Source organism: Lynx canadensis, chromosome C2, assembly GCF_007474595.2.
Source record: "Lynx canadensis isolate LIC74 chromosome C2, mLynCan4.pri.v2, whole genome shotgun sequence".
In the NCBI taxonomy this organism is placed as follows: domain Eukaryota; kingdom Metazoa; phylum Chordata; class Mammalia; order Carnivora; family Felidae; genus Lynx; species Lynx canadensis.
In genome coordinates this window covers 156,692,312-156,714,893 of record NC_044311.2, presented here as the reverse complement: position 1 = coordinate 156,714,893, position 22,582 = coordinate 156,692,312, and the positions used below count along the sequence as shown (strand labels likewise).

Here is a 22,582-nt window from a genome sequence, read left to right as displayed (position 1 = left end):
CCGCGGGCCCTCCGCTGCCAGTCGCTGCCAACCCAAGGGGCAGCAAGGCCACCCGCGTCGTGTCCCCTTCCGGGCCCGCTGGGTCTGAGCCGGTGCCCTTCCCCCAAGCGTGCCCGGCTGCGCGCAGAATATGGCCCTGGCGTTCTGGTTCCGGGAATAGGAAGCGTCCTGAGACCTCTCTAGGATTTGATTCACGCCCACACCCTGCTCTCCCAGCCGTATCTTACCTTTCCTGCGGGCCCCCATCTCCCGCCCCCTTCACGACGCCGCCACACGCCGAGTTCGGACGGCCCGGGCCCTCTCCGGACACGTGAATGGAGCCCTGGCCTGGCCCCCTGGCCCTGGCTCCCCGGCTAAAACGGAGGGCGGCCCCGCTTGGCCTGGGTACGCCCTCCACCCAATTTCCCAGAGGCCCGGAAGGGGTGAAGCCCCAGAGCTTCGGGACTGCCGGCCCCGCCCCTGCCTGGCCGCGGGTCTCACCTGCAGGTTCCGCCCCTCCCCGGCCGCCCTCCCCGGCGGTCTGCCCCAGTCTCCCGGGCCCCGCTTCCTCCCTTGTTTCCCCGGGAATGTTCACTTTCCCGGGGCGGCCTGTCTGGTTTTAACAGTCGGTCCTTGGCGCTCACAAAGGACCTGGCCCGCGGTGGGTGTGCGCTACATCTTTGGTGAACGGAGGACGGGCTGCTGGAGGTGGCTGGGCTCAGGGGACCCCTCCTCGTTGGCCCTCACCTCCAAAGGCCGGCCTCTGCCTCCCCATCGGGGCGCGGACGTTCTGCGCGACACCGGGGGGCAGCACTTAGCCTCCCACGGCCCCGCCAGCCTCCCGCAGAGCCCTCGGCCGCCCTCCTCCCCGGGACCACGCACCACCCTCCCAACTCGGCGCCCAGCGGCTGGGGAGGGCTTAACTTTGTGGAGCCTGTGACTGAGCTTCCGTTTTTCCGAGCCCCGCCTGCGGCCAAGGGCGTGGGAGGGACTGGGCAGGGGGTGGGAACAGGGGCGAGGCCCCGGGCGGGCGCCGGGGAAAGTCAGCTCTTGCGATTCACTTAGCGCGCAGAGCGGCGGAGGCGCGCAGTGAGACCTGGGCTCCCGCGCTCCGACGGCTCCGGCGGCCCGAGGTCTTTCTCGCTCCGACGGCTCCGGCGGCCCAGAGGTCCCGCCCCCACCATGCGGCTGACAAGGTGAGCGTGCGGGGGCGGGGAGGACGGGTCCTGCGGGTGCACCGGAAGAAGAGAAGCTGGAGCAGGGAGCAGGATCCCCAGGGGGCCGGGTAGGACCCCTCCGCCCACCTGGCGGCGCTGGCCGGATCCGCGGGCAGGGCCGGCCGCTGGGAGCGCCGCTGCGCCCGGAGCCCTACCTGCAGGAGGGTGGCCTCCGCCCAGCGGCGGGGCGCGCTGTCGGGGGCCGACGGCGGCGCGTGGGTGTGCCTGGGGGCGGGTGCCCGCCGCGAGAGGGCGAGAGCGAAAGCTAAAGGAGAGCAGCCGCGCGCCGCACTAAGGGGACGAGGGCACGGACTGCCCAGCGGTGGGGCGCGACCTCGCAGTGCCGTGGCCGCTCCCTCCAAGGCCAGCCGGTGCCCACTGTTGGGTGACATGTCCTCCCGTCGGCAGAACCAACCCGGAGGAGGTGCGAAGCTGGCACCCCGGCTCAGCTCACCGCTCGCGGCGCCGGCGGGAGAGCCGGGTGACTCTGCCTTGCTCTCCGCTTTTGGCCAGAGCGCCCCCTTCAGGTCAGGTCGGGGGCGTGCCCGCCTTGATAAGCTGGCTGCCACCGGGTGTCCCCAGTTATAAATGCAGGTAGTTACAACCATTTTCTCAAGCGAAGAAAATACGTCCTCATGGGCACCCACACCCCAGAGTCTGGGGTGTAGGCTGGGGACCAGGTGGGCCAGCAGGGGGCCCAGGGCGCACCCAGGGAGCAGGCCGACACAGCTCCCTCCCCAAGGCCAGTGCTTGTGACCCAGGTTGCCCCCAGATAACCAGAGGAGGCCCAGCAGGTGTATGCTCTCTGGATCCTCAGTGCAGAAGGGGGTCTGACGGGCACCACGGGAGCCACCAGGGTGTTCGCAGCTGGCTCCAGGGAAGGGGGCTGCAGGGGGAGGTTATGGGAGCTGTCCCCGCCAGCAGCAGTTGTGGCCCCAACAGAGACAGGAGAGACGACAGGCCTGTCTGCAGGCTGCGGCCTCTGGCGTGAGGGAGCCCCTGGCGGCCTGGGCCCAGCTCGGCCGGACAGCCATGCAGACCTGAGTTTACTCGGCAAGGGACATGCGTCTGTGCACAGATGACGGCTGTGGCGGGCGAGGCAGGGGTTTCTCTGGGGCCAGAGCTCAGCGGACACCAGCCTGGGAGGCCTTCAGGAGGGGGTGGCTGGGCTGAGCTGCACACGGTGTGGAGTCCCTGGGGTCGAAGGTCTGGGTCGAAGAGCCTCGGAAGTCCCCAGAGGGGTTTGCTGGCCCCGGGCAGCTGAGCCGCCCGCCTGCTCTGGAAGAGCCACCAGATGTAGTTTCAGAACAACCGTGTCCTTTCAGAACGCCGCCCTGCGCTCGGTCGACCCTGCCGCGGGGCGTGTTACAGCCTCTCTGTCTCCCCAAACCTAAGTGTAGCTCTGACTAGAAACACCCTGAAAGCGCGTATTCTCCTTTTTTCTTTCTTTTTTGTTTAAGATTTATCTACTTTTGAGAGAGAGAGAGAGAGAGAGCACAAGTGGGGGGGGGGGCAAAGAGAGAGAGGGGGGCAGAGGATCCGAAGCAGGCTCCAGGCTCTGCGCTGACAGCAGTGAGCCCGACGCGGGGCTCAACTCACAAACCGCAAGATAGTGACCTGAGCCGAAGTTGGACACTTAACTGACTGAGCCACCCAGGTGTCCCTGAGAGTGTATTTTTCTGATTTCCTATAGTCTCTTGGAATCCATCCCCGGCAAAGGCCAGGCGGGCACAGGGTTGAAGGCAGTGGCTTGGGGGGTGGCTCCCTCCACCCTGTGAGCTGGCTGGTGGCTCAGGACTTGCTGTGCGTGGGGGGAGGGCGCGTCCGACGGGCCGGGCTGTGGGTGTGTGCACATTCCTCTGTGGGCACGAGCACCACTGCCCACGAGGTTTGGGAGGAGCGGGAACTCACCTGCCTTTCCGGTCGTTTCCTTCCAGCGCTGGAATGTTCCTGCTCCTGTTCAGCGCCCTGCAAGCCAGTAAGTTCAGAGAGGCTCCTGCCGGGGCTGCGGACGCGGGTGCCACCTCACTGCGGCCCTTCTGGCCTTTGCAGGGGGCCGTACGGGAAAGCGGGGCTCGGGGCCTAGGGGAACGTGCAGATTCAAGGCCACGAAGGGGCCGCTTGCGCAGCCCTGCAGTTCTTGTCTTTGTTCGTGTTTAGCGACAGTCGCTTCCGTCCCTCCGCGTTCCAGATGAGCTGGGGCTTCCCATTTCTCTTGACCCCTTTGCCCCCCAGTCAGCCCCGGGGAGCTTCCAGAGCCACCACCTTCCAGAAGAGCAAGGAACAGGGATCTGGCACCACAGCCGAGGCTGAGACCTTGCGGAGCTTTCCAGCCCCGAGGGTGGCAGGACAGGGGACACGGGCATTGCCATGGCCGCACCGGTGGTGCGGCGGCTCTAGACTCGGCACGTGGGCCTTTCTGATGCCCTGCGAGCAGCGTTTTAATACAATGCTGTTGCTGAGAAACTGTTTTCTTGTAAACGTCCTAATTAAAAAAAAAAAAAAAAAAAAAAAAAGCTTTTTACTTTGAGTTAATTATAAACACCCAAGAGGTGGCCCAAACCGTGCAGAGCCGTCCTGGGTGCCCGCCCCTCCCCCGACTCCTCCCGATGCCGGCCTCTCCCTCCGGGGCGGAAATCCACGCTGGAGAATATAGTGCTTTCCAAAACTGTTTGAATTTTAAACATGCTAGCACATTCCTACGTCTATTTGATTAATGCATTAACATTTCTACTGAAATGAGTCAGAATAGGTGTCTGATTGACCCTTGCTACCAAAAAGCCTCCCTCCCCCTAGTTAGAGAACTTCGCGGGCTGGGACTCAACCGTAGCAAGTAAATGTCGTGCTTTCTGAACCACAGCAGATGTTCAAGAGAAAGAAGTCAGGGCGCTGGTGGGCAGCGACGTGGAGCTCAGCTGCGTTTTCCCCGAAAGACACAGTTTTGATTTAAATGACCTTTATGTGTACTGGCAAACCAGTGTCGTCGGCACACCGAAGACCGTGGTCACCTACTACCTCTCCGGGAACAGCTCCGCGGGCCACGAGGACAACCGCTACAGGGACAGGGCCCGGCTGTCGCTGGAGAGCATGAAGCGGGGTGATTTCTCTCTCCATCTGCACAACATCACCCCCCAGGACGAACAGAGGTTCAACTGCCTGGTGTTTAGGAAATCCCTGGAGTTAGAGAAGATTCTGGATGTCGTGGTGACGTTACACGTGGCAGGTAAGACCGTGGAAGCTGAGGGGACAGACCCCACCCCAGCCTTGCGTCCCAGAGAAAGTATTAACGAGGCCCATTCTCGGGCTCATTCACCTGTTTCTTCCGTAAAGAACGTCCTAGTCTCTGCCGGCGGGTTTCTGTCCAACCGAGCGGGAAGCTGAACTGGTTGAAAACTCATTCAGCTCCTGGGAAGTTTTCCGTAGCCTGAGGTCACCTGGTGTCACAGAAGAACTCCTAACCTTGCTGTCTGGGCCTTAAATTCTGCATCTCAAGTCCAACTAGGTGTTCTTAATGAAATTAGGAGAGAATGCTGCGAAGCACCAAGGGAGATCCGAGTTTAGGAAGAAAATTAAAGTCAACCAAGGACCCTGGACCCTGTCCCCTCCGGAAGGCCTGCGAGCCTCCCGTGTCACCGGAGATCCACACGCGCCCCGCCTGCTCACATGGGGGAGGGGGTGCAGGCCCAGCAGCCCTGCTGGGGGGCGGCGGTGTGTGCGGGCTGCCCGGCCCGCAGCCCCGGTCCTGCCTCTCCCCCGCGGTCAGGGCACGCTGGGCGACCTCCCCTCTACCCTGGCCCTGGGCACCAACCATGTGCCCCTCTGTTTCTGACCTTCAGAACCTGCCTCCCTCACCACCCATCTCCCCCCTGCAGCCAACTACAGCATGCCCGTGGTCAGGGCCCCAAGCGGCCCCTCCGAGAATGAGGAGCTGACGTTCACGTGCACGTCCGTGAACGGCTACCCGAGGCCTAACGTGTACTGGATCAACAGGACGGACAACAGCCTGCTGAACGAGACCTTGCAGAACAACACGGTCTCCTTGAATGCGCACGGCTTGTACGACGTGGTCAGTGTCCTGACGATCCGGCGGACCCCCAGCGTGAACGTCGGCTGCTGCATAGAGAACGTACTCTTGCACCAAAACCTGACGACGATCAGCACTCAGGCAGGTAAGGTCCCCCGGGGTCTGTCCCCTGATACCGACCCAAGACTGTGGGCCTGTGGTGACTCAGGAGGTCCTCTGAGCCAGAAGACCGAGCCCCTGCAAGGTGCCTGGGCAGTGGCTTCCGGAAGCTGGAAGGAAGGGGGAGGAGGTGACAGGCAGCACTCGACGACGAAATTCACCACGGCTGCCGAGGGCAGGAATGGGGCCGGGCGCTCAGTGCTTAAGTGGTTTCACTTAATCTTCGCTCTCAAGCTCAGGTTTGGTGACTCACTTCACAGACGAGGGGCTGAGGCCTGGAAGGTTGTGTAGGACCGGGCAGCGGCGGCATCAGGGTTGAAGGCATGGCTGAGCCTCTGCCGCTTAGAGGGCCAGAGCGCCCCTGCTGGGGTTCCAGCCGCCGGCAGCTGGCCTGGCTGCGGGCTCGGGGCTTCCCCGTGGGAGGGGTGCAGGCAGGCGTCTCCACAGAGGCCACGGGCTCTCTCAATCTGCGTCCCTGTCACTAGTGTTGAGATGACAGGTCCCCTGGGTGGAGGCGGGAGAGCTCCACGATGGACTCTGTGGGCCTGCCCGTGCCCTACGGGGCCCCGCACAGGTTGGAGAGAAAGCACAGCTCCTGGTTCGGGCCTTATGAGAGTCCCAGGGGGCAGCGGCAGCAGTCACTCCGAGCACAAGCCCCTGAGTGTGGGCCCGTGAGCCCGCATGGGTCGCATGCTGTGAGACTGGCCCTGACCCCCAGGAATCCTTGCGGGCCCGACATCTTCCTCCCTGAAGTCAAGGCACGGCCTCGTGACCCTGTGGTCCTGGCCTCTCTGCCCAAATGGACCAAGACAAGGGCTGTACCAAAAAGCCTGCCTCTGATGGCCGCCTCCCAGCAGTGGTCTCCCCGGCAAGGCGGCCCCGGCAGCAGGTGAAAGGGGAACCAGAAGGTTCTCTTAGGGCTGCGGTCTCGGCTCCTGTGCTGTGGGATGGCTGGGAAGCCCGTAAAAGTCCCCAAGCCCAGACCCATTGGATTTGCTCCCCTGGGCTAGCCGGGCACCAGGACACGTTTAAAGGCTTCCAGATGATTCCAAGGTGCATTCAAGACCTAGCCACTGAGCGCTTTCTCCCATTTTGGAGACGTACGGGGCGTTTATCACAAGCTTCCCTTCCTCGTGTGCCCGGGAGAGCCACTTTCCAAGGGGCTAAGCAATCACGTTAAGAGAGGACGGATGAACCCTTCATGCACTGTGGGGGGGGTGGGGCGGGTGGGGACGCAAAATGGTGCAGCCACTTTGGAAAACAGCCTGGCGGTGACTCTGAAGGTCGTCGTGGAGTTTCCATGTGACCCAGCAATTCCGCTCCTGGGTTGTACACCCGGCAGAATTGCAGATGGACTCACATGTGCGTGAATGTTCAGAGCAGCATTACTCACAACGAGCAGCGAACGGATTAACACTTCCGTCCAGGCACTGATACTGCCACGCGGCTGGAGCTGGAGAACGCCGTGGTCAGTGAGGAGCCAGAAAGCACCCACGCCATGTGACCGCGTTTATATGAAATGTCCAGAATAGGTCAATCCTTAGAGATGGAAAGTCCACGAGTGGGGGCGGGGGCAGGGGAAGGGCAGTGGCTGCCGATGGAGACGGCGTCTCCGGGAGCGACGCAGAAGCTCTGCACCCAGACGGTGGCGATGGCCGTGCCCCACTGGAAATGTACAAAATGCTGCTGCTGTGTTCACTGCGTTATGTGACTTTTGCCTTCCTTTTTTTAAATCTGTCTATAAAACTAAATAATAATAATAAAAATAAAAATAAAATGATACATTAAATCACAGTAAACATTTTTTTGAAAGCCAGGAGGACTCTGTGCTTCCCACCATGCCCTGCCCAGGTGGCGGCGGCTGGAAAGGGCTGGGGTTCCAGGTCGCAAAAAGGTGGAGTTCCACCCCTCCCCCCCCGGAAGAGCCGCAGATTTTAAACATCACAAAGCAAAGCCAGGGAAGTTCTGAGGCCTCGGTGCCTCCCTCGGTCCTCTCCTGCTCAGGATGGAAGGGGTCCCTCCCCTTTCCTCCCCACCCTTTCAGTCTTGTGTTATTTTCCTCTCCCGTAGAAACGGTCACCGGAACGGAATATGGCATCACCGAGAGCCAAGCCGATGCCCCGAAGAAACAAGGGGCGGTCCTCAGCGCCCTCATCGTGCTGGGCGTGGTCGTGGCCGTGGCCGTGGCTACAGGCTGGGTGTGCCGAAGCAGGTGCCCCCCGCAGGATCCACGCAGGTACCCGTTAAAAGTTCTGCGAGACGTCGCTTTCCTGCGAAGTGCGGCTTTAATAGCGTTCACGCTCACGAGTTCTAGCGGCTCCCCCAACTCTGGGACGTGGGTCCTGGGCGTGGCCCCTGATGTCGTGGGCTCCATATTTCTGACACAGCCGAGCCGAGGGCGCCGTGTGAGGCTTTCTCCCAGTGTGGGGTGGGAGTGCCAGCTTCTGAATTTAGACGTCAGGACGGAGCCCTTTTCTATGGAGGCCAAGCCGCCTTTGGTCCTGACGAGGCTGTTGAACTCTGGCCAAACTCAAAGGGGTTTAGAAAGATTGAGAAAGGCTGGGTGTTGACCCTACAAAACAAAGCAGCAGAACCCACAGAAGAGGCAGGAAAGCCCAGAACGTGAACACGGTCACAACCATGTCAACCAGGGTCAGTAGGGAAGGCCCTGAGTGGGGGGCACAGGGAAGAGACGTCTCCCCAGCTCGGCCTGGCGGGCATCCCCCAAGATACTGACAGAGTTGGGGATCTTCCGGGTCTTCCGGGAGGGTCGGGGCACGGGGAGCGCTGGTTCCCTGATGCAAGTCTGCATGTGCTGCTGGAGTTTCTGGTTTGTTGCCAATGCCTTCATCCCAGAAACACTTCCCACGGCCCATGGCCCACTGCCGATCTGGCCAGGCCCTGGAGAGGCGCCTTGAGTCCGGAGCACAGACCTCTTACAAAGCATCTTCCCAGAAAACCAGGTGGCCCGAGGGACCCTCCCCTGTGAGTCTGTCCCTGCTGTGCGTGGCACCCAGGGCCACTGGGGACTCTAGAGCAACGCCTCTCTACCCCTGCTACCTGCCCTGAGTGTTTCCGGTTTGTTCCAACAGGAGCTGGGCTGCAAGGCCAGAGCAGACGTTCTCTTCGGTGAGTTTGCCAAGAGGGAAGGGGGCCCGTGGACAGCAGGTGCAGGTTCACGTGAGCGGATGGCTGGGCGGTGGCTTTGTCAGTGTTGGCCTCTGGCACGAGCTATCCTCGATGACGGGGAGCTGGATGTGGACGTTTTCAGAAACACGATGAGCCCCTAGAGAAGGCGTGTCACGCTTTCCCCTTTGGTATGCAATCCTATCCTTGTATACGCTTGCTGACTGACATTGGGTTACAGAATTCTCCAGACATTCACGAAAGCAGTGAGCCTCTGATGATGACCCCCAGGCACGTCTGCCAAACTTCACCCCTTCTCCCTGGGCCCCCTCCTCCCTACCCTTCCCACCCCACCCCCACGGGGGTCTCAAGGGAGTCCGGACGCTAAGCCCTTTGTCACAGAACAGTTACTCCAGGTCTCCTGGTAGAAGCAGGCAGCCCGCTGTCCCAGGAGCAAAGGTCGAGTGATTCCCACCCAGTTTGGGAAAAGCGTCCACACACAGAGCCTCCAGTTTCCCAAGTGGCAGGTGCCTCGGGCTGCAAAGGGCAGTGGGGCTCGTAGGCGGGCTGGCCCGCACTGGACACTTTCGGCAGACGGCCACCCCTCTCTGAGCCCTGTCTGCACCCCTGTGAGCCACGCTTGTCCTGGGGAGGCTGGGCCGGGCTGAGCCTGGTCACACCGGTGCTCCTGAGGCCACGCAAGCCAGTTTCAGACAACTGCAGAACACAACTTGCCAAAACACCAGGGCCCGCCTGTCAGGCAAAGGACGCTGTTTGTGGGTTTTCCGAGTTTCCGGTCCTTCGTTTCCACCATCCTATGTCCTGAGAAAGCAGCCGCCCGCCCCCGAGAGGAGGGAAGCAGTCACAGTGCTCCGTGACGCTCTCCCTTCTGTTTCTTTCCAAGACCGTGTCCGATGAGAACTCACCACCCGGAGCGTGGACAGGGTTTCTGTGAGATCCCACCAGGAGGGACGGCGGATGGCAGCTTGGGAATTGGCTCTGGCGGACCTGGTGGCCAAGAGGGGACCATCTGCCCCCATCGGTGCCATTAACAAGGGGGCTTCACGGACACGGAGGCTCTCTGGCCTGGAAGGGACACGTAGGACCGTGCCTGATCCCAGGGAGAATGTTCCAGGTGCCGCCCGGATCCTGGAACGAGGACCTCTCACAAGGGCCAACAGCTCCAAATGCACATGCCCCCAAGTGAGCGGGCTCCCCGCCTTTGCTGCCAAATGCAGGAGGAAGGTGCCTTGTGATGGCTCCTCCCCCCGCCCCAGCCCCCCAGAGCCCACGGAACCTTTCTCAATCCCAAAAACGCGTGGGGGTTTTGGGGGATGGGGGCTTTCTGAGACCAGAGGAAGGGCGGCTCCTTTAGGAAGGAGTGAGGCGAGCTGGGCCTCCTCCAGGACCTCCCCTGCCAGCTGGAGGTCACTCAGGGCTGTTGTGAGAGGCGCACGTGCAGGGCCCCCTCCCCTCCTGCACCCTGAGCTGCGTGTGCGTGTGTGTGTGTGAGTGCGTGTGTCTGTGCGTGTGTGTGTCCAGAATGCAGGAACCGGTCAACACTGGAAGGTCCCTGGGAGCTCCTTTTCCTCTGGGATCTTCACCGGGGAGAAAACCTGACCTCGTTTGTTTTAGTCGAAAGCTGGATGTCCCTCCTAAAAAGGCACAGTGGAGTTTTTTCGAGAAGACAACGTGCTGCTGGGGCCATCGTGACAGAAGCAGGGGAAAGAGCAGAACGCAGAAACTTGCTCAGGCAGGACTGGGGACCCGTGTTTCCAGTGGACACGGGCTTCACTGCGTGGCCATCGAGGTCCTTCAACTTGGTGCCGTGATGCGCACGGAGGGGGCGCTCTCCCCGCAGAGTGGCAGCCGTTCAAAATGTGCCACTAATTCCATGCCACCCTCTGCACCTGTCACCCCCGGCTTCCCCCGGGACCTGCACGGCTGCCGTGGAGCCCACGAGGCCCAGCGGGGGACGGGAGAGGCGCGGTGGCCCAAGTCCACCCAGGGGTGTGCGGCCCATGGCCTCGACCCTCGCCGCGTGGCTTCCATGTTGTTGCCCCCACTGAATCTAGCAGCTGACGTTTCTGGAAGGTTCTGCACAGCCGGCTGCCCACTAACCCTGGTGTGCACGCCCCTGGGAAAGGCGCTGTCCCGCCTGCGGTCATTCAGCACTGGTGGCGGGTGTGATGGCAAAAACAAGGACCAGGCTCAGTGGGAATGCTGAGCCCAATCCGTTACAAGAAGTGTTCACTGTGTTTGTACCCAAAACTCCTTGCCTGGCTGTCACAGCGTGCCGCGGACTGCACCCAGACTTTACCCGGAAGCATCAGGAGAGGCGTGTTCCCAAAGGGGGACGAGAAGGTCGCCAACTGGCATCCGGAGCAAAAAGCGGAAGGACCATTTGGGTGCAGGCAGGGGCTGTGGAGCCCGCCTATGGCCTCGGGCAGGGGTGCCGGCACAGCCGCCCTCCCCGGGGGCCCCCCGAGTCCAGGCTGAGGGTCCCGCACCTCCTGCAGCCCGCCCGTCCGCGGCAGACCCTGGTCACTGGGCGCCCACCCAGACGGGACGGAACGGGGTCTGTTTCCAGCGCTCCCCTGTCCGAGCGGGCTTCTCCCTGGGGGGGGGGGGGGCCAGCTGCCCAGACCCCCAGCCGCTCTCCCACCACCGCCTGTTTGTGGGTCTGCCTGGACCCGGGGCTCCCAAGGGATGCCAGCAGGACCCCCCCCCCACTCCCTCGGGCCTGGGAGGGTGCACAGTGACCCCTTGCCCTTCGGCCTGGACGTCTCTGTCCACTCCTTACGCTGCACTGTGGACAGGCCGAAGGCCAGTGTTTTTACATCTGTTTCTGGAAACCTGATCTATAAGAATAACAAGACGGAAAGTGGTGTCTGTGTCCAGTGGCTTGGGTCAGCGTGACAGTCACCTGCACGCTCAGCTCGGCTCTTCCTTACTGTCGGTCTCAGGGGTGCCCGCAGGGCTCAGCCAGGTAGGCATCTGACTTCGGCTCGGGCCATGATCTCGCGGTCCGTGGGTTCGAGCCCCGCGCCCGGTGTCGGGCTCTGTGCAGACAGCTCGGAGCCTGGAGCCTGCTTCGGATTCTGTGTCTCCCTCTCTCTCTCTGCCCCTCCCCCATTTGCAATCTCTCTCTCTCTCAAAAATAAACATTAAAACAAAAAAAACCTTACTGCCAGCCTAGGGACCCTGCCCCTGTCCCATTGGTTTTCACCCAGGAAAGGTCTGTCCCCCAGGGGACGCTGGACACGGTCTGGTGGCAGTTTTGGTTGTCACACCTGGGGTTGCCACTGGCCTTTAATGTGTAGGGGCACATGGGACGGCCCAGCACAGAGAAGTAGCCACGTTAGAGGTCAGTGGCCCGAGAGTCAGAACCTGTGCCCTCCGTCGTCGCCTTCCTGTGGGAGGCGGGGGGGGGGCGCTTCCTGTCCCCATCCGCGCTGGGGCCCCTGCCCACGGCTGGCTGTGGCATAGGTGAGGGGTTCCCGGTTAACAGGTCCAGGCTGGGGAACGCCCTCGCTCAGGGTTGGGGGCCTCCTTCCCACTCAGCTCAGCCCGCTGCCTGTCTGACCCTCCGTGCGGGGCCCGGAAGCTGCCTGTCCCGTTGCTCTCGGAGCCTGGCCGGTGGGCGCCTGGCGGTGCTGTGGGCAGAGGCCCCGCCGGACACGCGAGCCTCCGGGAATCTCGCGACGCTGCCCACCTGCGCATAGCAGGTGCAGCGAAACCCATGGGGAGGCGGAGCCAAGGCCAGCAAACAGCGTGGCCCATCGCTAGGGCGGGGGACAGAGCAGGGTCAGCTGCCTGTGTGACCCGAGCACGTCACTTCTCCCTGCACCTCGGTTTCCCCAACTGTGAGGCGAGGAGGCTGGAACTAGGCTCCGCGAACGGGCCCCTGCCGCTCGGATGCTTCCTACGACCGACCGTGGCCACTGCGGCCATTCTGTTCGACCCGGGGGAGGGCAGCCGTGGCTTTGGAATGGCCGTTCAGGCCCAGACTCCTCGAGAGAAGGCCCCAGGAGCCGGTCAGGGGCAGAAGCCAGCAGGCTGACTCCGGGCAGTGCTGAGGAACCCCCAGCCGCACATCGGGTTTTCACCCCCCTCCACGCCCAGCTTTCCCAAACAGAAGGCGGCTCTCCTGATTTAATCTGAGATAATTCTGTCCTTAGAGAAGGAGTCCACCCTGACGGCCCCTGGCCCGTCAGGACCCACACCCCAGCCCGCGGGCCGCCGCTGCATTCCTGAGCGTTCTCTGGCCCTGGCACAGCCCGCCCCAGCCCCCTCCTTCCCCGGCATCGGGTCTGCTCACTCCCACTCTCCCAGTGAGGGTCCCCCCTCTCGGTGAATCCAGGGGGGTCCTGCCGGAACCGGGGCGAGGCAGGCGGCTGGGGGCAACTGTGAGGGGGGCGGGGGCAGCCCAGCTCCCGACACGGGGGGCTGGATTCTGAGCCCCAGGGCCCGGGGGTGCTGTAGGCTGACAGTCCAGGGCCCTCCTTCCCTCCTGTGTGCTCCCTCCCCTCCTCCTTCCTACTGTGTTCCTGCCCCCTGCCCTCCCTTCCCCACTACCTTCCCTCCCCCCATCCACCCCACTGTGCTCCCTCCCCCACTGTCCTCCCCCCATTGTTCTCCCCTACTGTCCTCCCCCACTGTGCTCCCTCCCCCCTCGTCCTCCCTCTGACTTCCCCCCCTCATCCTCCCTCCCATTGTCCTCCCCCCCCATCCCCTCTCAGGGTCTTGGCCTGAGCTCAGGGCTGCACCCCTCCCCTGGGAGAGTGTGATTCATCTCCCTGCCCGCCCCCCACGACCCCAGGTCTGTCGGGGCACGTGCCGCCAGGAAGGCAGAGGACACCTGTCCCATCAGAGTGGCGGCTCCTAGGCTGTGAGGGGGGGTCGCCCAAAGGGCCCCGTGGATCTGCACTCGAGGTGCCCGCACAGCGTAGTTTCTCAGAGAGTGTAGACGCCACAGGTGTGGCCCAAAGTGTGGCCAAGAACGGACCCGTGGTGGGGGCAAGGGGACGGCGAAGACTCGGGCCCTCGGATCCGGGCTGCGTCGCTCCCTCACGCTGTCCTTGAGCCCAGAGAGTGACCAGAAGGTAACGAGCAAACGCCAGGATTTGGCAAAATACAAACCCAGGAGCTTCGGGGCCCAGATGGCGAGGGCCAGGCGGAGGCTTGCGAGGGGCCTGGCGGCTTAGGACTTATTCTTGCCCATCTGCAGGCCGCAGCCCAAGAGGAAGGTGCTGGCGGGCCGGTCCTGTGGGCGCTCAGAGGGAGGACCCTCAGCGCCCCTCCAGCTGCCGGTGGCTCACAGCCATTCCTGGGTGAGCTGTGCCCCGCGTCTGTCTCCCCCAGAGCACCACACCCCGACCCAGGCTGACCTCCACTCGACTAAAACTGGGGCGGGGAGGACACCATTCAGCCCAATCCAGCGGCCAAGAGGAGGAGCGGAAGAGGGAGACAGCAGACAGGCGCCAGGGAGCAGGTGAGGAGAGGGGAGAGGGGCCCGGATGGGGGTCCGCAGTCCGGCTGAGGTCCAGACGCACTTGCGGGGCACGGGGGCAGCACGGCGCTCACCGGCCCGGGTCCCGGCTCCGTGTGGCACGGACACCCGTGTTCACTCCTCTCCAGGGAGCACCTACCACGGGGCAGACCCAGCGGTGAGTCCCGGCCCTGACCCTGACCCTGCACCGGCCAGGGTCCCGCCCTGCCGGCTCACCTGCTACACAGGCACCGGCCCTGGCACCGTGTCACCCTTCCGTGGCCCCACTCTTAGCCAGTCTCTAACGGTGGGGACTGGGGTCGGGCCGTAGTCCACAATGCAGCCGGCAAGGGAGGCTGACTGGGGAGCGGGGCATCCCAGCGCCCCCCCAGGCCCCTGCCTTCCTTAGAGCCCATCCCCCTCCCTGCAGGGGCCTCCCCACCCGAGGACGTGCACTCTGGACACGGCTCTGCTGCAAGGGGTGCTGGGAAACAGGGCTGGGTGCGGCCTGGGCTGAGGCCGGAGGAAGCTATGGGGGTCTGGCGGCAGGGGTGGGGCAAGGCTGGTGGGGGAGTCCTTAGAAAGAGAAGTGGCCGATCCCAGAGGTGTGATAGGGAAGATACAACACGTGGCAAAGGCCACCAGGGAGGGGTTTCAGGATCAGGCATCCCCAGGCTCTGGAGGACTGAGAGCCAGCAGAGCCCATTTAACCGCAAACATCAGGCTCTGGCCTCGGTGGCCCCACCCCCTGCCCTGCGAGGCCCCCACTGGCAAAGAGCGACGAGATCCACGGAGGCCGGCCTCTGCCTGGCCAAAAGGAGGCCCGTGGCCCGACTCTGGCCGGGGTGCAGAAGTCCCTGATTAGATGTCACTCCAGACTCCAAGAGCAAGAGGCTAGAGCCACACTGTAGTCTTTAGGGGGCGGAAAAGTTACTTTTTAAAAAAGTCACTTCCTAGAAAAGCAAGGGTGGGGAATGGATCGCAAACCTGGGATGTAACGGCTTTTCTCACTTAGCTGTAGGTGAGGCGCAGCGATCACGGCAGAGCCACAGCCCCGTCAGATGTCTCAGGGCCGTGCTGACCACACAGGGCGCATTTAGGGTCTAATGCAGTCTGTGTAGGGGCCCCCGGACTCTGCCGCACGGTGTCAGGGGCGTGTCGGGCAGGAGGGCCGTGGAGCCCGCCACCCGGGGAAGGCGTGGGCTCTCCCACGTGGCCCGGCTGCTGCCTGGCAGCCCGGCACCCGGGCTCGCCACGGACTCTGCACGCTGCCCTCAACCCCGGACAGGCCACGGCTGGGGCTGTTTGCACAAAGGGGTTCAGCATCTCAGGCTTCCGGGCAAGTTTCCACTTGCTCCTGTGCCTGTAATCGAGATCCCGGAGCCCTCCACGTGTGTTTTAACAACTGACTGGGTTTCTGTTCGTCCTCCAACAAAACCTCCAAATTTGAAAAAGAAAATCGGTTCCTGTGAGTCTCAGCAGACCTGGTGGGGAAGGAAGAGAACTCCGGTCACCATCTAAAAGTGACCTGTCCCCTCCGGGGCCAGGTGGAAATGAGACAGAGGGTGAGGCTGGCGGGAACCTGCGCGGAGGAGCCGGCACTGTGTCCTTCCGAGGACAGGAAAGCCCACCGGGGCGGGTTGTTTATAAAACAGACTTAATGACGAACACGCTCGGGATTCCTTTTCCCACTGGAATAGAATAAGCATCAAGCAAAGGCTGGGAGTAACATATGCCAATAAAGGGCACGATGAAAGATCGTTCATTACGAGGGCCCGAGTCTGGGAAAGGCTACTGGCTGCAGACGGGGGACCCCCAGTAGAGGGGAGACCCAGAGTCAGAAGGGGACCCCTAGTAGAGGGGAGACCCACAGTCAGAGGGGGGACCCACAGTCAGGGGGGGACCCACGGTCAGAGGGGGGACCCACGGTCAGAGGGGGAGACCCATAGTCAGGGGAGACCCAAGGTCAGAAGGAGACCCGTGGCCGGGGGGGACCCACAGTTGGGGGGGACCAAGGTCAGAGAGGGACCCACCATGCCCTGAGGAAGGGATTGTGCTTGGTTGTTATGAACAATTGTGACACAAGATCAGAATTTGAGCTGCTCGTGAACAAGGCGTTCCAGCTGAGGACTTCCTGGCGACGGCTGCCAGCTGGTGTCCTGGCCTGTAAGCCCTTCTCGGGGGGCAGCGGGGCCTGGGCACCGGAGAGCGAGCGCGGGGAGCATTCGCTTCTGGGCTCGAGTTCTGGGCTTTGGGAGAGTGGCTCCGAGCTGCCCAGGACACGTGCTTTAACCAGCGAGCACGTTCCGTGTGGGCCAGAAGCGCCCTTGACAAACGTTGGCAACGGCCACAGGGAAAACTGCATAAAACCCAACCTGGTTAGAGGAAAAGGCAACAGACTTTTAGTTAAAATTACCTCCCTGAACTTCCTGTCTGCTCTTTGGGCCAGAAAGAGGAAGTGACACTTTCATAGCCCAAGATGCCAATTCGGAAAGGACCCTCTCGAACTTGTAGGATTTCCCAGAGCCGGCCCTGGCGCTCCTTCCAGAACAGGGAGAATTGCGGTGGGCGGGGGGGGGGGGGGGGGCTCCCCAGTTCCCATGGAGGCACGGGGCCAGCTGGGCAGCCGCAGCTGGGAGCCAGGGCCCAAACCAGCCAGTCCTGACCACTATGCTGTGCACTCAGCCAAGTGACTCAGCCCCTCTGTGGGGACAAAGGAGAGGGCACGCTCTTCTAGCAGCCTCTTGACTGAACTCCTGGGGCTCCCCAGAGAGGCTGATGGTGTCCCATATGGAGGTGAGACTAGTAAGGCCAGGAGAGGGGGTCCCACATCCCTCCTGGACCCCTGCTGTGGGCCTTCAGAAGCGTGCCTGGGGCCACCCATGGTGCCCCACCCAAGGGAGGGCCTGTCCGGGGCCACAGCCGGTAGACGTGCAGCCACGCTCCAGGGCTGGTCCCTGCCAGACCACAGGGTGTCCCTGAGCCCTGAGATGTCAGCGGGTGCAGTTCACGGCATCATGTGCAGCCGCGAGCCCGGCAGCAGGCAGCCCAGGGAGGCAGAGGTGAGGCGGCCGTGTAGGAGGGGAAGGTTCAGACAGGAAACCATGGGCAACCGATAGACAGGATTACATAAATATACAAACCAGTTTTCAAAGTTTTTGCATCAAATTCCACAACGCTTGCAATTTTTTTCCGGGAAAAAAAAAAAAAAAATCCAGAACAGCTGGATTCCCCCCTCTAGACCCTCAGGCCAACCTCCTGATCTCACTCCGCAAACGAGAGACTGGGCTCCTTCATTCAGACACGAACATCTAAGAGATGGACCCCAATCCCTGGGGACCTCGGGTTCCGCTGGCGGAGGGGCGGGGGAGGGGGAGAGGACTGGCATCTCCCGGCAGCTCCCTCCGCAGGGGATCCATCCGGCTGCGCTGGGCTCAGGGCCCTGACGCAGGTGTGGCCACTGCAGGTGCCCACACACAGCCGGAGCAGTCACGCTCTGTGGCTTGCGTGTGTGTGCGTGTGTGTGTGTGTGTCGCTTGTGGGCGCTAACACCCCCAGACGTGGAAACAAGCCTCTTGGCCCTATTGTGCCTTCCTCTGAAGCCACACCACCAGTGGGGAGCATTTGCATGGCAGGTTGTTAGAAGTCACGGCTCATTGATCTTCATAACATTGTTGAGCAGGCAGAGGAAGCCCAGTGGCAACAAAAGAAAAAAGAATCCCATCACAGAGCCAATGGCAGAATCTTCCAGTTCCACATTATGGCCTCCTTCTACTGTGCTAAAGAGTCCCCGCCGCACCAGCTGAGCTCCTTGGTGTCCTCCCGGCGGGTCCAAATGTTGGTACACATGCCGGGATCATGTTAGGACTTCTTGGGCCCTGCTAGCAAAATCTAGCAAAATTCCACCCCAGGCCAATGACATCACAAGGTCTGGAGCAGGCCCCAGGCACCGGGTGTTTAAAGCTCCCCGGATGAAGAACCACCGTGAACGTTCCGGGAGCCAACCCAGCCTGGCTCTGGGGACCAGGGGGCTTGTGACAGCTACAACTGAAGGAAGTCCCAACCCCCAATTTTTCTGAAAGGTCAGGCCCCAGGGTCTGTGACCCAAGGCAGGAACTGAGTGGGGCCCAAGTCCAGGACGGCACCCAGGGGGAAGGTCGGAGGCAGTGTTCACCCACAGGGGCTCAAACCCACCAGCATGGCTCCCTATAGCTTGGTGCTCCGGGCATGGTGCCTCAGTGCCTCGTTCTGGCCCTGCTGACCCCAGGCAGCGGGAAACAGTGGTTGGGTGTTCAGAAATTCTGCAGCCGGTTGAAAGGGGCTGGTAGCGTGCAGACGGCTGCAGCAGGTAAGTCGCGCTCTGGCTGCAGAGACTGGCACGCGCCGCAGGGCTGCTGTGGGGCTCCACCCGGTCTTGGAAGGACACTTAGCCAGCACACTCTGGGGCCGGGTCTCTGAGCCTAGGACCCTCCCCAAGTTATTCATCTGGACCTTTGCATTTCCCGTCCAAATGTCCTACCTTGTGGAGTGCTGCTTGTCGACACAAGTCAGCCAAGGGCATTTTGTCTCAATGACTACCCTCTAGATGAGGCTCATAGTTTATGTGCAAAGCCCAGGAATGAACTGTCAGTGTCTTTTTAAAATGTTGAACGGCTGCTTTCCGCAGGACCACCCCCCACCCCAAAGGACTGCCAGCACACGCGCAGCTCTCCCCGGCAGCAGAGGTCACTCAGGCTCCCCCAGGGAAACCCCCAGAGATTACACTGTGGGCTCAAGAAACAGTCCTCAGCTCCTGGACACACCACGTTTGTGGCTTGGTCTACAGTAGTTCCTTTGATAAGGGGAATTTCCATCAGTTCGTTACAAAACGTTTTTAACAGCCTCTATTTTTAACACTTTCAGCTAGGCCCCCTTTGTCTTTGTGAGTCCAGGATCCAAGTGTTTTCTCTTCTCAGAAACTGTCTTATTATAGCAGTCTTGACGCAGCACATGTGGTGGCTTTCGGTCATGCGTGTATCCATCCACCCACCCATCCATCCATCCATCCATCCATCCATCCATTCATCCATCCATCCACCCACCCACCAATCTATACATCCACTCACCTACCCACCCACCCATCCATCCATCCATCTATCCATCCATCCATCCATCCATCCATCCATCCATTCATCCATCCATCCATCCACCCATCTATACATCCGCTCACCTACCCACCCACCCACCCATCCATCCACCCATCTATACATCCGCTCACCTACCCACCCACCCACCCATCCATCCACCCATCTATACATCCGCTCACCTACCCACCCACCCACCCATCCATCCACCCATCTATACATCCGCTCACCTACCCACCCACCCACCCACCCATCCATCCATTCATCTATCCATCCACCCACCCATCCATCCGTCCATTCATCCATCCATTCACCCACCCATCTATATATCCACTCACCTACCCACCCACCCATCTATTCATCCACCCACCCATCCACCCATCCATCCATCCATCGATCCATCCACCCATCCATCCATCCATCCATCCATCCATCCATCCACCCACCCATCTATACATCCGCTCACCTACCCACCCACCCATCCATCCATCCATCTATCCATCCATCCATCCACCCATCCATCCATCCATCCACCTACCCATCTATACATCCACTCACCTACCCACCCACCTACCCATCCATCCATCCATCCATCCATCCAACCATCCATCCACCATCCACCCATCTACCTACCTATCCATCCATTCACCTATCCACCTACCCATCCATCCATCCATCTACCCACCCATCTATACATCCACCCACCCACCCATCTATCCATCCATCCATCCACCTATCCATCCATCCCACCCACACAGCTTCTATCCACCATCTAACCATCTACCTACCTATCCATCCATCATCTACCCATCCACCTATTCATCCATCTATCCACCCACCCACTCATCCATCCATCCATCCATCCATTCACCTACCCATCTACCTACCATTCATCCATCCATCCACTCGTCTATCCACTCATCTATCCACCCACCCACCCATCTATCCATCCATCCATCCATCCATCCACCCATCTATACATCCACCCACCCACATACCCACCCATCTATCCACCCATCCATCCACCCACCCATCTACCTACCTATCCATCCATCCACCCACCCATCTATCCATCCATCCATCCACCTATCCATCTACCTACCATTCATCCATCCATCCACTCGTCTATCCACTCATCTATTCATCCATCCATCCACCCACTCACCTACATATCCATCCATCCACCCACCATTCATCCACCCACCCAGCATCCACCCACTCAGCATCCCTCCATCCACCGACCCACCCACAAAGCATCCACCCATCCATCCATCCATCTACCCACCATTCATTCACTTGATATTCACTCTGCCCCCCCAAGAGGGTTCAAATGTTCACTGAGTCGGGGCAGGAACTATTCTAGACATTGGGGATGTGGGTGTGCTACAAGGAAATCAGGTGAGCGCCTGCCCTCTCCTGACATCACCACCTCCAGCTACACGGAAATCAGGTGAACTAGAGAATATCAGAGAGATCGGGACTCTGGAAGAGAATAAAGATGGCAGCAGGGTTGAAGGACACCTTCTTGTGTTCTTCAGAGGGTTCTGAGGAGGTGATGTGTGTGCAGATGTAATCCCTGTATCCACCATGCATTCATTCCAGGCAGTGAGGAGCAGTGAGTGACCTGCTGGAGAGAGGACACATGCTCAGCTACCAACCCTTGCCCAGGGGTGAGCCTGAGCCAACACTCACTGATGGAGAAACCAGGAATGTTCCTCCCACAGTGGTTGGGGAGGCCAGTGGAGGAGGGGAGCTTCGCCTACAGGGGCAGGGCTCGCTCAGTGGTGAGTCAGGACTGGGGGCCCCGCAGACCCACTCCTTGAGACAGAGAATGACTACGCTTATCTTGAAGCTGGTGGGTTCTTGAAGAGTTAGAACATATGCTAAGTTGATAAGGATGTTCCCTCATGGAGACAATGAATGCTCCTTGTTCCCTCGCCTTTTCTTAGTTCTAGCTGTATGTCGTTTTGCCTGAATCCACAGACCGCTGGTTTGGGAGGGCTCTTCCTGCCAGGGGGGCCCCAGTCATCCAGGGACCTGGCTGGGTGTGTCACGAGTGCCCGATAACTGCGTGGGGCTTGCCGCCCACAGCATGACCTGTCTGCACAGGCTTCAGATCCCCTGGGGTGTTTTGGCACTGGTGGGGGTGGGGCCGGGGGCTGGCACGCATGTCCGGAAGGGTGCTGGGTGAGCAGGGTGGGAGCGCCTGCCCTCTCCCGACATCACCACCTCCAGATGCTGGAAAGGCCCCAAATCTCAGCGTCTCAGCACTGTAAGGGCCTGCCCACCGTGAGGGCTGGGGGGTTAATGGCTGTTGGCAGGGAAGGGCGGGGACGCAGACTCTGAGACAGCGGTCAATTTTCCCTTGGTGGGTGGAGGAAGGAGGGAGAGCTGAGCCTCTCTCTCATGTTGGATAGGAGCCTGGTGAACCTTCTTTCAGAATCGGTTCCGAGACGACTTCTGACATTATCTGGCATGGGTGATGCCTCTGTGTTTCAGCCACAAAAGACCTGGAAATGACCCACCAGTGCCCTTGGCTTTCAGGTCCCAGTGGTCTGTCAGATATCCACGTGATGGGGCCCTGCTCTGTGGTCCAGACCCCCATGGGGCCCACCTCTGCGGTCCTGACTTCATGGGGCCCATCTCTGTGGTCCTGACCCCCATGGGACCCACCTCTGTGGTCCCGACCTCCACCGACCCCACCTCTGTGGTCCCAACCCCCACGGAGATATGCTCTGCAGTTAATGGAACAAGCTATCTGAGCTGAAAACACAAAAAAGGAGTTCGAACGATATGCCCAGGAGAGTCCCTTAAGCATATGCCTGTGCACCCAGGGGACGGCCTTCTGTGAGCAGGAGGAGGCACGGAAGTGGACACCGCTGAAGGGGACACCCTCCAGGTCAGCGTCCTGATGTCGAGCCTCTGCCCCTGTCTCCAGGACCAGCCTCACGGCTGTGTTACGGGCCCCCCCACCTCACAGAGCTCACGTGACCAGTAGACAAGACGGCCCCGGGTCTGTGTGGCACGTCAGGGCCCGCTGCTCCGTTCGCCACCTCCGTGGGCTCACGCCGTCCCTGGCCTTCTGAGGGGCCTTGATTCCCCCCACGGTGTCCCCTCACCTGCCCTGCCTCTGCTTCCCTCCCGGGCCCACCCCACTCACGCGTGCCTCAGGCCCCCCGGGGACACCCACGTCCCGCACAAAGCCTTCCCCGTGGCTCCAGTGGTGACAGCAGGACAGGATCCCATCACCTCTGCAGGAAGCAGAGAGCAACAATGTGGGGCCCAACGGGTCACCCAGGCCTGGTATTCTTCACCTGCTGTGAGGAGCCCGAACCCAGGGACGCGGGTTTTAACACCACCACCCCCTGGGACTCATTCTGCCGCCGCGTGTCCCAGGAGAGAGGACAGCTTCTCCAGGCGAGGAGGAAGGACGCGGAGGGACAGGTGGACACAGATGCGGATG

General features: G+C 61.2%; 1 protein-coding gene across 3 annotated transcripts; it reads left to right on the top strand.

Annotated features, from left to right (window-relative positions):
- Window positions 1-1,034: 1,034 nt before the first annotated feature.
- Window positions 1,035-11,393, top strand: ICOSLG (inducible T cell costimulator ligand). Of its 3 annotated transcripts, XM_030328803.1 has the most exons (7): window positions 1,036-1,175; window positions 3,134-3,174; window positions 4,057-4,419; window positions 5,069-5,365; window positions 7,450-7,615; window positions 8,472-8,508; window positions 9,410-11,393. In XM_030328803.1, the coding sequence occupies exons 1-7, from the start codon at window positions 1,162-1,164 to the stop codon at window positions 9,458-9,460; spliced, it is 969 nt and encodes a 322-aa protein (XP_030184663.1). In that variant the 5' UTR covers window positions 1,036-1,161; the 3' UTR covers window positions 9,461-11,393. The 3 variants fall into 3 exon arrangements, with proteins under 3 accessions (XP_030184662.1, XP_030184661.1, XP_030184663.1); XM_030328802.1 differs by lacking the exons at window positions 7,450-7,615; window positions 8,472-8,508; window positions 9,410-11,393 and having other exon boundaries at window positions 1,035-1,175; window positions 4,060-4,419; window positions 5,069-6,588; XM_030328801.1 differs by lacking the exons at window positions 7,450-7,615; window positions 8,472-8,508; window positions 9,410-11,393 and having other exon boundaries at window positions 1,035-1,175; window positions 5,069-6,588.
- The last annotated feature ends 11,189 nt before the right edge of the window (window positions 11,394-22,582 follow it).

Bases quoted from the DNA above. Each gene is read 5' to 3' on its own strand.
- ICOSLG (XM_030328801.1), top strand. The intron at 3,175-4,056 runs GTAAGTTCAGAG...TCTGAACCACAG, and splicing joins GTTCAGCGCCCTGCAAGCCA to CAGATGTTCAAGAGAAAGAA. The intron at 4,420-5,068 runs GTAAGACCGTGG...TCCCCCCTGCAG, and splicing joins GGTGACGTTACACGTGGCAG to CCAACTACAGCATGCCCGTG.